The 16,064-nt window shown below is 39.2% G+C and overlaps 1 protein-coding gene across 2 annotated transcripts in view; it reads left to right on the forward strand.

The window, feature by feature from the left end:
* Nucleotides 1–16,064, forward strand: part of SLIT3 (slit guidance ligand 3) — a 738,435-nt gene that overhangs the window by 529,977 nt on the left and 192,394 nt on the right. Inside the window, exon 12 of one of the 2 annotated variants that reach the window (XM_075009368.1) lies at nt 6,937–7,008. The exons of the other annotated variant lie outside the window; for it this stretch is intronic. Within the exon in view, the coding sequence (XP_074865469.1) occupies nt 6,937–7,008 (72 nt within the window). The remainder of the gene's footprint in view (nt 1–6,936; nt 7,009–16,064) is intronic. 2 annotated transcript variants of the gene reach the window in all.

Consider the following 16,064-nt stretch of genomic DNA (forward strand, 5'->3'; position numbering starts at 1 on the left):
GTCTGCTTTCGTGTGTAGTTGCACTCTGTCATCAGATGTTACTGTCGACAGAGTGCTGTAGTGTAGAAGTAGCCTGTGATGCTAATTACAGCAGCAGAGGCACACGCTATACAACACCCAATCTTTTTAAAGGTGACTATTGACACCTACAGCTGCCAGATTGTTTATAAAATAATAAAGAATCTTTTTCAAACAAGAAATCTTGTAGTGCTCAGACCCAAACCGATTGTACCATCCCACCTCCTTAGAATAGCACTTCCTGCTTTGCAGTGATTTCTTTAGCACAAATTGAAAGGAAGAGGAGTGTATCCGGCATAAGGCCCCCAAGCTGCTTCCATTGCCTGCAGGTCCAGTAGGAAAATAAATTAAGTAGCTGGTGTCATCTAACCGTGTTTTCTGCAGAAGTTTGCTCTCAAGCCATGTCTGAAATCTGTGTTCATGGTAGCAATGAAAGAAAATCTAGGTTATACATGGAAAAGGGAAAGCTTTGACCACTCCCTTAACTCCCGTCCTTTAGAGTTAGTTATTAGAGCCCTGAATAAATCTAGTTTGTTAAAAAGCATTGACTTTACCATGAAGCTACTCTCTTTTTCCCTGTGACACTTCATTCTGTAGCATAAAGTTCCTCTCAGTCTGGGGTCTGTTGGTCATTGATGGTCTATGTTTCTGGGTAGTCTGTGGAGTTGTTTTTGCTATATTGGTGAATCCTACAGTCACACTTCAAGCTCTGAAGCTTTCTGCCACAATAATTGTAGTGGAGTTCAGGTTTCCCTTGGAGTTTCTAGGACCTTATATAATCAATAGCTACACTTAAAAAAAAATGCCCACATACCTCTCTGCAAATACTTTTCATATTTCTTGATGTCTGTTTGGTGTAAACTCAGCTATGATCCTGATTTTGAATTACACTAAAAACATGAAAGGTTCAAACCAAAGTGCAAGTTGACTTAGAGTGATTAGAGAATTGGAGGTCTCTGGCAAATGTGGAGAAATAGGGGTACAAATCATGATGAGAAGGATGATCCAGTTGTGAGGAGGCTCATCTGGTATTCTGGAGATGTGTTTTCAGTTCCCGTTCTGTGACCTTTTACAAGTCACTTGTTCCCTCTGTGTCATGTCTTCGTTAGCACTTATGTCAGCAAAGCTTTTATTATACAAGGGTGTGAGCAAACCATCCCCCCACAGAGATATAGCTACTGCTGCTCATTGAGCTGGCTTTATTATGTCAGTGGGAGAGTTATCGTGTCTGTATAACATGGTTACACTAGTGCTCTTACAGCAGCACAGCTGTATTGTTAGCTATTTGCTGCTGTAAGCTTGCAAGTGAAGACCCGGCCTTATTTTCCCATTTGTGAAATAGAAATAAAATCACTTTCCTATGTTAGCATTAAAATACGCACACACTACAGTACTGGAGTGTATAAAAGTGTCTAATGGAAGGTCTAAACTAAGGGGTGGGGGTTAAGACAACCTAATTTATGCAATTCCAGACAGGTGAAAACCATGATATAGCTCAGGTCAACTTATTGTTGTGTCTAAACCATGGTGGGTCAACAGGACAAATTCTCCCTCAACTTATCTTAGTTTCTCATTCAGATGAAGTACCAGAGGAGATGAGAAAACAACCTGTGGTTGATTTAGCAGGTCTCCACTAGACCCACAAAATTGACCCCTGGTGGACTGATCACCACAGTTTCAATCTCCTCATACAGGAGACAAGCCTACAAATATCAAGAAGTAAGGGCAAAGTCTGTAACGTAAGAATGAATAAGCAACAGAGGTACATTAAGAGATGATAATGATGAAGCTGCTATAGTCATATTCAATTCATGTTAGAAGGCTTGTTATTCTCTTGCCTCTAAAATACTATCCTAATATTAGTTCATGTGTAGGAGGGAGACCAGTAGTTTGAGCATTGGCCTTGTACACCCAACATTGTGAGCTCGATCCCTGAGAGGCCATTTAGGGATCTGGAGTAAATAGCTTTAAAAAAATATCAGGGAGGGTGCTTGGTCCTGCTGTGAGTGCAGGGGACTGGACTTGATGACCCCTCAAGGTCCCTTTCAGCTCTATAAGATATGTATATATGTCCGCATTGTTGCTGTAGGGAAGATGTGGAAACAGAACCAATTGATTGGAAAGGTCTCCACTGTCTTAGAGTTAAGCAAATGTTTGAAAACTGCTAGGTTCGTTATATGTTAGATTTACAACCTGTATAACTAGAGCATTATTTTTGCCTTGATTAGGAAGCTGTTAATAAAATACAAGTTTCGTACATAGGGCTAGAAATTGTGGGTAGTTGATATTGCTTCCCTGTTTTGACTGTTATAGCTGTGAACTTTTGAAATAAATGGATTTTTGCTTCATCCAGTAAAACGTTGGCTTGATTATCATAGAGGGGATTGGTTGAAGGAATTCTGTCTGCTTATTGTACTTAATATCAAAGATATAAAAGGATTCTGGGAGCCAGTAGGCTTTCTACACATTTAATTAGATTGTGCCAGAGTTCTGAAGATCTTATCCAGGCAGTATGGAGACATTTTGCATCATACAGCCAAGCAGCCTAAGCCCTTCAGTTGTGAAGGTATAAATTTCAGAACTGTATAATATGAGAAAGCCTTCCCCATTGAATTAGGCTCACAAATGATTTGTCAGTTTAGATTTGTTGGATAATAACTAAGTCTTAATGTTTGGCATGTCATTCATATTTCATTTCTTCATGTGGCGTGTAATGATGTATCTGGTATCATTCTGGGTGATGTGAGATCTGCACTAAAACATTATCTATTTAAATAATCATCAAATTTATTTTAAAGTAACAAATTGCATCCAGTATTTTACTTTGATTTATTTAGCTTAGTAATTATGCAGAAATATGACACAAAGTATAAAAAGGCCAAGTTTTCCTCAAAGATCAGAAATTTAATGCAGCTATTACCCACAATCCTTCCAGCTGTTTTGAGAGCTCTTATTCCTCGTTGAATGTATGCCATTGTCCTCATAATTTTGGAAACATAGCTCTTCAGAATAAGAATCACTGTCACCATCTGAATGATAATTAAAAGTTCTTTGTGGGCTCAAAAGGCCATTGCACAGAATCATGATCCAACACTTCACTAAGAATATTATAACCAACTCAAAATAAAGGAACTAGTAGCTGGAAAATATGTGGTACAGAGTAAAGGATTCAACATCGGGCTTGTATACCAAGCAAGTTTTGGGTCAGTCTTGAGGAGAAAAGTTTTATATTCTGGGAATGTGACTTAACTGCACACATTGCAACTAGGTTTGCAGAAGTGCAGGCAGAAGAGTTAGAGAATAAAGGAAAATCTTCACCCATTACTTCAGGTACTGGAAAAGCAAACAACTAAACCTGAGGGCTTACGGTAACAAATACTGTGTTAGGCTGATCATGGAATCCAAAATTTCTTTATACCGTTATTGGCTAAGGGGTCAGAACTAGAGACTGTGGTAAATTTTGTGTTGTCCTTCTGATCCAAGTTGCTGCCTGTGCAGAATTGTTTCATGTTGAATATTTTCTGGAGTTCTGTACAGTATTCTCAAATGGGGGGTGTGAGGTAGTTATTCCAGCACTTGTATCCGGTAATAAGCTGAGAAGCTGAAACACAAAACTGTGTGAATTTTCCTTATTTTTATCTAATTATTTTATTTAATTTCTCAGAATGGCAGCAACAGTAGCACCAGCCTGTTTGAATCAAATTAACCTCTTAATGTCATGTTCTACTAAACTTTTTGTCAAGTGTAATGGTATCTCTTGGCAGACACCTTTAATGCAAGAGCACAGAAGTATGTTACAAATATGAAGCAGACTGGTATATCCGAAGACATTTCTTTATGTAGGGTTTTAGTGTGTTTGTTTTGTTTCTTGGTATGAAGAACTAAGATGATAGGCATTTTTATGTAGAACAGTGAAAAATCATAAGGTTCACTTTCTGTAATGCACTGCTTGTTACATGTAATAAAATGCAAAGAATATGTAAACAGTTGCTCCTCTTTTCAGTTCTCTGAAACCAAACAATTAGTTGGATCAGTAAAACAAAATGCCCTGTTTTTAGGAGTGCTTTTAGTTTTCATGAACAGCTGTATATAACAGTGGAGATTTCATTTTATCAGTTTAGTGAGGAATCAGTTGAATGGGGTGATTCACCCAAGCTTCTACTCTAGAGTGTGCAGTGCAAACAGCAACTCGGGTTTTTCAGGCACTATTCTTACCGGTGTTTGGAAGGTTGATGACAGCCTGGAAATTGCTGCTAGCTGAAATGCACCCCGTCGGCCAGGTACTTTGAAGAATTGTGGCATGTGGGTCGCAGCCAGGCTGAGGCGTTCAGCTGGGAACTGACAGGCTGATGGCTCTCCCTGCTGTTAGACTATAGCCCTCAAATGTGTCAACTGCGCATATGCCACACCAACTCGCACATTAGGAAACCACCTCCCATATTGTGAGAAGTTTGCTTGACTCAAATAAATAGTAAATAAATCTTCAGAATTAATTATTCCCATATTAGAAGAAACACCCTTATCAGAATTGCCAGGGATGAGTTTCATTCAAGTTTTGCACTGGGTATTCTTACACAAGGGATTATCTGTTTGTTTTTATGTTCTTCATCTACATCCAGGCTGTATCTGTCTTGAATGGAAGCCACTTACTGTGTGTATATAGCTGAAAGAGAGAGAAGGGGGAAGCAGGGATGAGAGGAGGAATCAGTCTTTGTGGTCCTTTTTGACTTCTTCTTTTGTACATTTTAAAATTTCAAACCAAGATCATGGAGATCAGAATTGTGCTCTTACCATTCTTCCTCATCTGTAATTTTTTTCCTTTACCTGATAGCAAATGACAAATATAAATCCCCTTTTGTTCCCTCAAATAGTTTGTGAAGCAAACGCACCATTAATAGTTCTTACAGGGAAGAAAAGAAGTATAGAAGTATGTCTTTGTTAATTCAATGATTGGGTGATTAAACCGTTCCTTTTTTTTTTTTTTTTTTTTTTACTGTGTATTTTACTCTGTCAGTGTCAATGCAAAATATATTGAGTCTGATTTTCAAGTGTTGAAGGATGCACAAGTGTGTACATTTGTGTATCCAGTTTGCACACATGGCTAGAAATCTGCATGTACTAAAAGCAAAAATGGCCAATGTGCTAGTGATGGCAGGTCTTGTTTCTGTTAGCTAAACCTCCAGAATGAGACCCTTTGTGGGTAAGTACATCTTTCAGAGCACGTGGAATCATTGAAATTATCAGCTGGGTCTTCCTGTGTAATTTTTGATGAGGTTTTTCTCATTGAATGCTGATATTCCAGAAACACTGTGGTATGCAGGTGCATGGGAAAAACGGGGAGATAAAAAGTTGGGGATATGGTATGGGGTGGGAGAATGACCATTACAACCAGTTCCATAAGTAACAACTAGCAGCTGTGCTTCCAGACATGCCGTTTGTAGGCCAAAATATCTTAGGAGTGTGAACCTGACAAGCAGCAGGCTGACAAGGGTATTGGAACAGTAGCTGGTCTCAGAGATAATGAAAGCTTCTGCATAAATGTCTCCAGGCTCTCAATTAAAAGCAATAAATGGAAATGTGGGATGTAGGGAAATAAGATGCAATGTCATGTGCTACCCCCATGTTTGTCTGCTGCTGCATGGGAAGGTTTGACTTCCACTGTGACACAGTGGGCAGACAATGACATTAGTTAATTTGGCTCAGTGTAGCACTGAACATTAATATGAATTACAAATGGATGCCTGAGCTATCATACTGACTTTTATTTAGCCATATTTGTTAAAATGTGAATGTGCCACATGCTTACAGGCCCTATTAGACTTGGAAATGTTTATTTTCTTGTAGGGCTTCTAAAATTCTAAAGTTTTCTTTTATTACTGAAGTTTTTTAAAAAGGGATTTTAAAAAATAAACAACAGCTAGTAGTTTCTGAGATTTCCCTTGAAGTGAGCATTGAATTTCACAATCTTGCTCCTTTTAAACAAACATTGGTGATTAATTACTTAAGCCACATTCCTCCAAAATTCCTTGGGGTAGCAACCCAAGTAGCACATGTGTCAGGTATCGAAGTTGAGATTGATGTGGGATATACTCAAAGATGAGAGTCATCAGCAGTAAGGGCAGTCCTACCAGGATGGCCATTGACCTGAGGTGGAAATTTTCACTGCTTTCCACAGCTGTAGGGTTGGCTTGGGTTGTGGAAAACCCTTTGGAACTTTTCTGGTATTACTACCGTGTTAGTGCCTATTGAGCACCACCTACGCACTTGTCACTTAACAGTGAACCAGTTTATACAAAATAACTCCCATTTATGCCCTCGCATCTTTTCTCAGTTTCATAATTGAATCATTTTTGTTGTTGAGAAATACTCATGTGCCCTTATTTGCCCTTCTTGTGCTCCTTTGCATTTACTCGGTTATGTGGAGCATGCCACTGACGGGGGCAGAGTACCACACGAAATGCTACTTGTGGGACAGTCATTCCCAATTCAGCTGTCATAAGAAATTCAGACCTCATCCTGACAGGGTCCTTTACAATATACACATCCCTAGTTTGTGTTTCAAGACCTATAGAAGTTAGTAGCACAACACCACCACACTGAATTCTGGACTTAAAGACCCAGTTTTATCGCTGGTTTAAACATTTCACATAGGCAGAAAGGAAAAAAATGCAGACTGAAAAATAGATACAGTTTTTGGAGAATATCCAGTTTTGGCAATAAAAACACTTCAAAACCAGACAAATTCTGAATCATAACAAACTCATTTAATACCAAGTGCTCTACTGGAAGGAAAATAAGATCAGTAGTTAAATGAAATGGCTGTAGATCCAGGTCGTGGTGCATGAGATCAGTAAAATGATAATTTGGAGAGGGACAAGATTGTGATTTACTACTCAGTTGTTTCCCTGTATCTTTCAGAGTGCTCTATGGAAATAAGATCACTGAGATTCCCAAAGGCCTTTTTGATGGGCTTGTGTCTCTGCAGTTGCTGTAAGTATGATTTCTTCTTTTACTATTATTCAACCAGATTTTTAGGTTTTTTTCAGCTTCTAGTTTTAACTTCAGAAAATTCCTTGTTGGCCCATCACCTTGTGCACTGAAAACTCATTGAGACACTTCACTGACTAGGAGAGCAATGGGGTGAAAACAAGAAAAGACAAAAGGTGAGTGTGATTTGTACAGCTCAGTGACTGTATCAGGCAGGTAATAGAGTAGATTAAATCCGTGAGAGGATGAACACATTAATTCTTGGAGGGGACAAAACTCAGGATCTGAAAGTCACCACCAAATGCTAGTAAAATGATGCCAGTTGTTAATTTTTATACAACTTTTCTTATTTACTATTTATATGTAGCATATTTCAGTACATATGTAGCTCCCCATTGACGGTCATGTGGCAGCTAGCCTGGGCTCATAAGCAAAATCATAATATTCAAGGATATTGAAATTACCTGCAGTGTTTAGTTACATCTCTTTATTATTGTTAATTACACTGATTGTGGCTTTCTCTGAATGGTTAAATAGGGTAAGATGCAAATTTGATATATGCTAAAACATTGAAGAAAGATCTACTCTGGATTATAAATGCATTTCATTAAGGCACTTGGAAAAACTGAGATGGGACAAAATTAAAATCCCATACCTGAGCATTCCTCACTTTTTAGAAACAGAATTTATCACCTTGAACCTATAGCAAGAGAAAGAAATAAACCACCATTTCAGCCAGCTAGCAGAGAGTAGGAAGTTAATTTAAAAGTATTCCTGGAGCGCAGGTGAGTATCCCTGATGATGTGCTGTAAATGAAGGAATAGACGAAGTTGATCCATATAGGCCAGCAACACACAAAACACATACAGGGAATGCAAGCAAATTAGTCAAAAGATATTTTGATGTATAAACTTCTCAGTCTGTCTCAACATACACTAAATTGGAAATCCAAATAATAACTGATTATACTTTATTATTCAGAGGCCTAGATCCATGTCATTATTCCAATGCACTAGAGGTTTTACAAAAGCAGGAATAGATTTGGATTATAAATTTATTGGTACCGTCAGAAACCTAAAGTTAGTTGAAAATATTTGTAATTTTGCTGGAAGTGATAATCCACAGGGATAACTCTCCTCCCAATTTGTGTTTGTAATGTAGTAAACAGGGGCTTTTCCCCATTGCAAGCCTGGATCACCTTTCTCTGGAAAGAGACAAGATGGGAAGGGTCATATATGGTGGATAAGACTGAGGAGAGAATTCTGCAAATTGTTCCCCTCCTTCAGGCCTTTAGTTACCTCCCATTGCTCTTTGCGCACTCCTCTCCTGTCTGCCTGCATCAGTCACAGCAAGCCCCTCTGTATCTTAAATCACTTCTGGTCCACTGGGAATGGAATAAATATACAGAATTTTTTGTTTGATTATGCATCAGGACAGTGGACCATTTAGTATCCTGAAATCTGGGAGCAGTACCAGTTGGTAAAAGAGGAACGTCAATTATTATTGTTCACTAACAGCAGTATACAGTTCAGTGAAACAACTGCAAGCTTAAACAGCCTTTAACTCAAATAATCCTCAGTCTGATTCTGGAGTGTTTTAGTTAAGTTAAAGGAAAGTATACAAAGAATTCAGCTAGGCCAGACTCTGCTCATGCTGTGCCTTTGCCAGCTGTTTACAAGAATGCTCAGTCATTGGATTCAAAACTGGACAAGTTACAGATAGAACTTTCTCAGTAGCAAAAAAATCACTTAACACATGGCTATCTTCATGTCCTATAAAAATGTGACTTGGAACATTTGAATAGGTTTATATGTTGCATTATATTTATATAATAGTCCTTCTGGGTATATAGCACCTCTTTTATATTACTGCTATACTCCCAAATGTTAAAATTCTATTACTGAGATTGGCTAAAATGACATTATTTTGTTAAAGTGATAAAATCTATGTAATGGGAAATAGTTCAAAGATACTATAGTTAAACCATTTTAAGCCACATCAAAATGAGACGATCTAAAAGGGGAAATCTTAAAAGATTTTCTGAGTTAGGGCTTTCCCAGGTAATGTTACTTTGGGGGCTTTTAAATTATTTTTGGAAAGATTTTGAAGTATAAAGTAGCTGTTGGCAAAGATAAAGCTGAATGATCATGCTTAAATGCAAACAAATGTCTGCATATTTTTGTGACTGTGGCTTTGAAGCCGCTATTACAGATTTGCTTGTTATATTTTAATGGATGCCTAAAATATAAATGGCATGAATTGGGGTTAGACCTGCTGTTGAACAGTTGGAATAGTGCCCTCTGATTAAATCTAATTTAGCATTCAGTGGGCTCTTGATTGGATTTCTTCTTATTAGTCTGGAGACACACTGATAAAAATGCTCAGATTAGAATCCATTGGTAGCCAGTGTAATTTCTAAGCTTGATCTGGAGCATTTTTGAAAATGCATTGGTATATTTGTAAAGCAGTGTGTGCTATTAAGAAGGGAGGGGGAGCATACGTCCTTCTCAGAGCTTTCACATTTTGAGTTAAGAGGAAAATCTCTTAAATTGCACAGCAGATGCTACACTGTTGTTTGCTCTCAATTGGACTATTCTATGAAATCCCACAAAAAAGTCTATGCTTGTGTTGTGTATATAGAGTAGGGCCACATGTTGCCTCTCCTCATTAGTAAGAATGGTATTTTAATTCTGCGAGTAGTTCTGTTATAGTCAGTGGCCTACTTTCACAGCAAGGTGCTTCTCAGCTTGACTTTGAATGGCAGAACCTAACCCATAATATGTTTAACAATCCTGTCTGTCCCAGGATTGTAGAAAAGATGATTGATTTCACCTAGTTTTAGACCTCCTAGAGTAGCGGTTAGAATTCTGTAATTCACTCAGACAACACAGGGTGAGTGAGGTATATATACCATAGGCAGGAAGGCACAGTTAGATAGTATCCATATTTTTTTCTTTCTAGTTTAACTCTATTACCATCTTGGGTTAATGTAAAATGTGGAGAATCAATGTAATTTCTGAAGTCTTGCATTCTAGCATTCTAGCAAGTGAGACACTCTCTTCTTGGCCTGTGTCACGCTCAGGCTGCATCTACATAGGAACTAACTTCGAAGTTAACTTCAAAGTTAGGCACTACATTGAAGTAGCCAGCAGAGAGTCTACACACATTTTTTTTTTCCCTTCCTTCGAATTTAACTTTGAAGTAGGGAGCCCAACTTTGAAGTCCTTACTCCATTCCCAGGAAGGGAGTAGTGCCCTACTTCAAAGTTCAGCATCAAAGTAGGGTGTGTGTAGACACTCTAGTTTGAAGTTGCTTACTTCTAAGTTGTCCTTCGAAGTAAGCAATTTTGAAGTTATTTTTGTAGTGTAGACAGCCTCAGAATAGTTATGTTCTGAGCTCTTGGTATCCCAAATGCTAAAAATTGTGGGAAGGGGGGATTTCTCGAGCCCCCTCTTCTTTCCTGGATGCAATAACCGTGTTCTTTCTACTCATCTTATCAGGCTTTATCAAGTGCCTCTGAGGACTTTATTTGACTGTGGTTTTCCTGTTTTGAGGTATAGTGTTTTCCAGGAAGGAGAACTGGAGTGTGAATTCATTGGCAACGTGTAACTTTCATTTACAGATTTTGGCAAAAAGCTATAGAAGGAAATTGCTGCTGTGGAACAGCACTTGCTTCATTAGCATTATGTGTCTGACACACATGAATATTACAGAAATGGAAAGTCCCTCAGTTAGAGATGCATATTTTCAACTAAATATTAACCACAATGAGTTTTCCTACCTCTGCAGGAGGCTTTTAACTAATGTTGGTCTGTCTGGAGACTGGAATAAAATTAGAGCAACTCAATCATCTGTCTTTCAATTTTCTTGGAACATGGACAACACCTTTCAAGTATTCCTGAGTTTCCTAAATAGTACATCAATCACAATGTAGTAGGTAAAACTTAACACCACATGGCTCATTCGTGCTCTGCAGTGGTTTGACAGATAAGCGTGATGACTACTCTGCTTACTCTCTCATGGCTAAATCCGCAATACCATCCTGCGGCAGAACAGAGCTATGATTCAAATGGCTCTTGCCAGTGAATTGTGAGTCATAAGCACATACTTTAGCTACCCTTTTCATACATAATCAATGCACTTTATGCAGCTATATTAAAACAAACATTTACAGATCCTTTTTATTGCCATCAAACACACGTGCTTTGTACTATCTTTGTCTCTGGAGTCAAAAGGATATCATAACATTTTCTATATAAAGAGATTAGGTAATAAGTACGGAATGTAATCTAGTTTAGCAAGTGTCGAACGTGTATCAGTTTTCAATAAACTTTGTTGCTTAAGGAAATTTGCCGTGCACTGTTACTGATCATACTAATGCTCTGATGTGTTGATCTTAAATGTTCAGATGTGAGAGGGATGAGTTCAGTAAGGTCATCTGGACATTATACACAAGAAAAGCTTATGGTCTTTACTATCCAGTCCTGTGCTTAGTCTGTCCATACACAAGTGTGCTGGGGAGCTTGTACTTGGAAATTGATGGGGCTTCACTTCCACAACAGTCCACCAGGACCTTTGGGTTCTCTTCTCCTTTTATGCAAATCATAGACTCATAGGGTTGGAAGAGACCTCAGGAGGTCATTCAGTCCAATCCCCTGCTCAAAGCAGGACCAATCCCAACTAAATCATCCCAGATGGGACTCAAGAAACTCCAGGGATGGAGATTCCACCACCTCTCTAGGTGACCCATTCCAGTGCCTCACCACCCTCCTAGTAAAATAATTTTTCCTAATATCCAATCTAGACCACCCTCTCTGCACCTTGCAACTATTGTTCCTTTTTCTGTCGTCACTGAGAACAGTCTGTGATATGTATATGATTTCAAGGAACATCAAAGTTGAATGTGTGCATTGAAGAGGGGAAATGAGCTATAAACATAGTAATGCCTGAAAAACTGAAGTATATGCAGAAAAAACAGATTTTAAATGTGTTCCAGAATTAGAGATGGGATCAGGCCAAAATCTCAGATCCAAGTCTGGTTTGGTCTGAATCAGTAACTTTCTCTGTCTATTCAAACAACAATTATATAGAGTAAAAATTGCACCTCCACTTGTAAACACTCTTTCCCTCTAAAACCCAATCAAACCTTTGTTGAGTTAATGCTTATTGTTTTTAGAATAGAATCATAGAATCATAGAATACTAGGATGGGAAAGGACCTCAAGAGGCCATCGAGTCCAGCCCCCTGGCCTCATGGCAGGACCAAGTGTGGTCTAAACCATCCCTGATAGGCATCTATCTAACCTGTTCTTAAATATCTCCAGTGATGGAGATTCCACAAACTCCCTTGGCAATTTATTCCACTGTTTGACCACCCTGCCATTTAGGAACTTTTTCCTAATGTCCAACCTAAACCTCCCTTGCTGCAGGTTAAGTCCATTGCCTCTTGTTCTATCCTCAGGCTAAGAACAACAAATTTTCTCCCTCCTCCTTATGACACCTTTAGGCTATGTCTACATGAGCCCCAAACTTCGAAATGGCCACGCAAATGGCCATTTCAAAGTTTACTAATGAAGCGCTGAAATGCATATTCAGCGCTTCATTAGCATACGGGCGGCCGCGGCACTTCGAAATTGACGCGGCTCACTGCTGCGTGGCTCATCCCAACAGGGCTCCTTTTCGAAAGGACCCCACCTACTTTGAAGTCCCCTTATTCCCATCAGCTCATAGCCTTTCTTCTTCTCTAGACATTTGATCATTCTTGTTGCTCTTTGCTGGACCCTCTAATTTCTCCACATTTTTCTTGAACTGCAGTGCCAAGAGCTGGACACAATACTCCAGTTGAGGCCTAACCAGCACAGAGTAGAGCGGAAGAAAGACGTCTCATGTCTTGTTTACAACACACCTGTTAATGCATCCCAGAATCATGTTTGCTTTTTTTGCAACAGCATCACACTGTTGACTAATATTTAGCTTGTGGTCCACTATAACCCCTAGATCCCTTTCTGCTGTAGTCATTCCTAGACAGTCTCTTCCTATCCTGTGTGTGTGACACTGATTGTTCCTTCCCAAGTGGAACACTTTGCATTTGTCCTTATTAAACTTCATCCTGTTTACCTCAGTCCATTTCTCCAATTTATCCAGATCATTTTGAATTATGAGTCTGTCTTCCAAAGCAGTTGCAACCCCTCCCAGCTTGATATCATCTACAAACTTAATAAGCGTACTTTCTATGCCAATATCTAAATTGCTGATGAGGATATTGAACAGAACCAGTCCTAAAACAGACCCTTGCGGAACCCCACTTATTATACTTTTCCAGAAGGATTGAGAACCATTAAGAACTACTCTCGGAGTATGGTTATCCAGCCAGTTATTCACCCACCTTATAGTAGCCTCGCCTAAGTTGTATTTGCCTAGTTTATTGATAAGAATATCATATGAGACCATATCAAATGCTTTACTAAAGTTTAGGTATACCACATCCACTGCTTCTCCCCATCCACAAGGCTTGTTATCCTATCCTATCATTTTCCTATGTTACTATATCTCGGGTTTTAGCTGGGAATGAGATTTCTGATACTTCTGCAAGAGATGCTGTTAACATACCACCTCCAGCCTCATTTTGCTGCACTGAGTCATTAATACTACTAAAGAAAAGAGAGGCTAAGGTAAAGTTTGCACCATTCTTAGTGAGTTTGACCCTGTGCCTGTTGGTAGATTTATATTTCTGGGTGGATGCCGCATGGAATTCAATAGTCCTGTGGCATTTCCATCAAATTCTTGATGTTTTTCTATTGGATTGGAGTCAGTGAAATCTAAAGCTCAAGGAGAACATAGTAAGCTGGTAATTGAGTCAAGGGCTTTGTGTACATGAGAAGCATCTGTCGACAGAATTGACTGTCAGAAAAGATTTCGTGGCAAAACTTCTGTTGACAGATTGTACCAACACATAAAAACAGATCGAAAGAGCAATCTCCTCCGTCAGCAGAGAGCAGCCAGACTGCCCAACCCTCTCTGGACAAAACAGCTGACCAGAAACTCTGCAAACAGGGCTGCCTGGTGAACCAGAAGCCCTGTCGACAAAAGGGCCCAAAGCGTCTACACAGCTGTTTTGTGAACAGAACACTGTTGAGAGATGCATTATGTCCAAACAGGGAGAGGTACAACGCTGCCAGCTGATGTGCTGGGTTTTGTTAACAGATTGTTGACAAAGCACATTTTGCGTGTAGACCATCCACAGATTTCTCCAGCAAAAGCTCAGTTTTTCCGGAAGAACCCTCACATGTAGACATAGCCAAGGCAATGTAAGGCAGAAAAGGTCACACAATCTCTCTGTAAACTTAAAAGCTCCACCGCTGTGCAAATATCTCCAATATAATCTTTGATGTCATAAATCTTTATTGATTTAACCACTGATACAAAACTATATATAAAACCAACAAAACCTATGAACAAACAATAATTTCCCATAACAAAATATTTCATTGCACATTCTTCGTCATTTGAAAACAAAAAAGCAGTCCAGTAACACTTTAAAGACTAACAAAATAATTTTTTAGGCGATGAGTTTTCATGGGACAGACCCACTTATTCAGAGCATAGCCATACCAGAACAGACTCAATATTTAAGGCACAGAGAACCAAAAATAGTAATCAAGGTTGACAAATCAGAAGCAAAATTATCAAGGTGAGCAAATCAGAGAGTAGAGGGGCAGAAGGTGGGGGGGAGTCAAGAATTAGATTAAGTCAAGTATGCAAAAGAGCCCCTAAAATAACCTAAAAAATTCCCATCCCAGTTTAAACCATGTGTTTCTATGTCGAATTTGAAAAAAAAGAGTTCAGCAGCCTCTCTTTCCAATCTGTTGTGAAAATTCCTCTTCAGTAGGATGCAAACCTTCAGGTCATTAACAGAATGGCCCACTCCGTTAAAATGCTCGCTGACCAGTTTGTGGATCAGAAGTGTTTTTATGTCTGTTTTGTGCCCATTAATTCTTTGTCTAAGAGAGTCTGAAGTCTGTCCAGTATACAAAGCATCTGGGCATTGCTGGTACATGATGGCGTATATGATGTTAGTTGAGGAACATGAGAATGTGCCTGTGATTCTGTGAATAACCTGGTTTGGTCCAGTGATGGTATTTCCAGAAAAGATATGTGGACAAAGCTGGCAGCAGGCTTTGTTGCAAGGAAAAGTTCCAGGACTGGTGTTCCTGAGGTATAGACTGTGATTGTTGGTGAGAATCCTCATAAGGTTTGGGAGGTTGTCTGTTGGAGAGAACAGGCCTGTCACCTAGGGTCTTCTGGAGTGTGGCATTCTGATTAAGGACAGGTTGTAGGTCTTTAATAATGCGTTGCAGTGGTTTGAGTTGTGGGGATTGTAGGTAATGACCAGTGGTGTTCTGTTCTTGGCTTTTTTGGGCCTGTCTTGCAGTAACTCGTCTCCGGATACCCAGAGATGAATACCCAGGCACTTCGAAGTACCAGTGGGTTAGCCACGGCTACACAAAAACCGGCAATTCGAAGTTTATCACTTTGAAGTTACGCAGGGGAAAATTAGCTTAATGAAATGCTGTATATGCAGCACAGCACTTCATTAATAATCGCCTGCCACCTTACTTACCATGCTCCTTTTGAAGTAGGGAGCTAGTGTAGACAAGCCGAAGTATATTTATTTCACGCTGCCTTTATTCCGATCTCTTGAAACAGTGGGGGTGTTTTTGTATTCTTTTATAAAAGCTTTACAGACCATACACTTACATTCTCACTGAAAATTAAACCAGGTTGGAAGCACCGCAGGGGAGAGATATGTACAGTACCTTTAAGAGGGTCTTTATCTCAGGGTAAATGATTATATTAGAAACAGGCAGACTCTATTAACTCAGTATGAAGTTTGCGCAAATCTTTATGGAGTGCTAAAATTTTTGAGTTTTGGAAGAGTGTTTTCTCATGCTTTATGTGATTTGTTAGATATCTTTTTAAACTGTGACTTGTGGAAATCCAGGTTGCCCCACAGACTTGCATTTACTAAATTCGGTGAGGAACCTAGACCTTGAAAAAGCT

The sequence above is a fragment of the Carettochelys insculpta genome, chromosome 15 (assembly GCF_033958435.1).
Source record: "Carettochelys insculpta isolate YL-2023 chromosome 15, ASM3395843v1, whole genome shotgun sequence".
Lineage (NCBI taxonomy): Eukaryota > Metazoa > Chordata > Testudines > Carettochelyidae > Carettochelys > Carettochelys insculpta.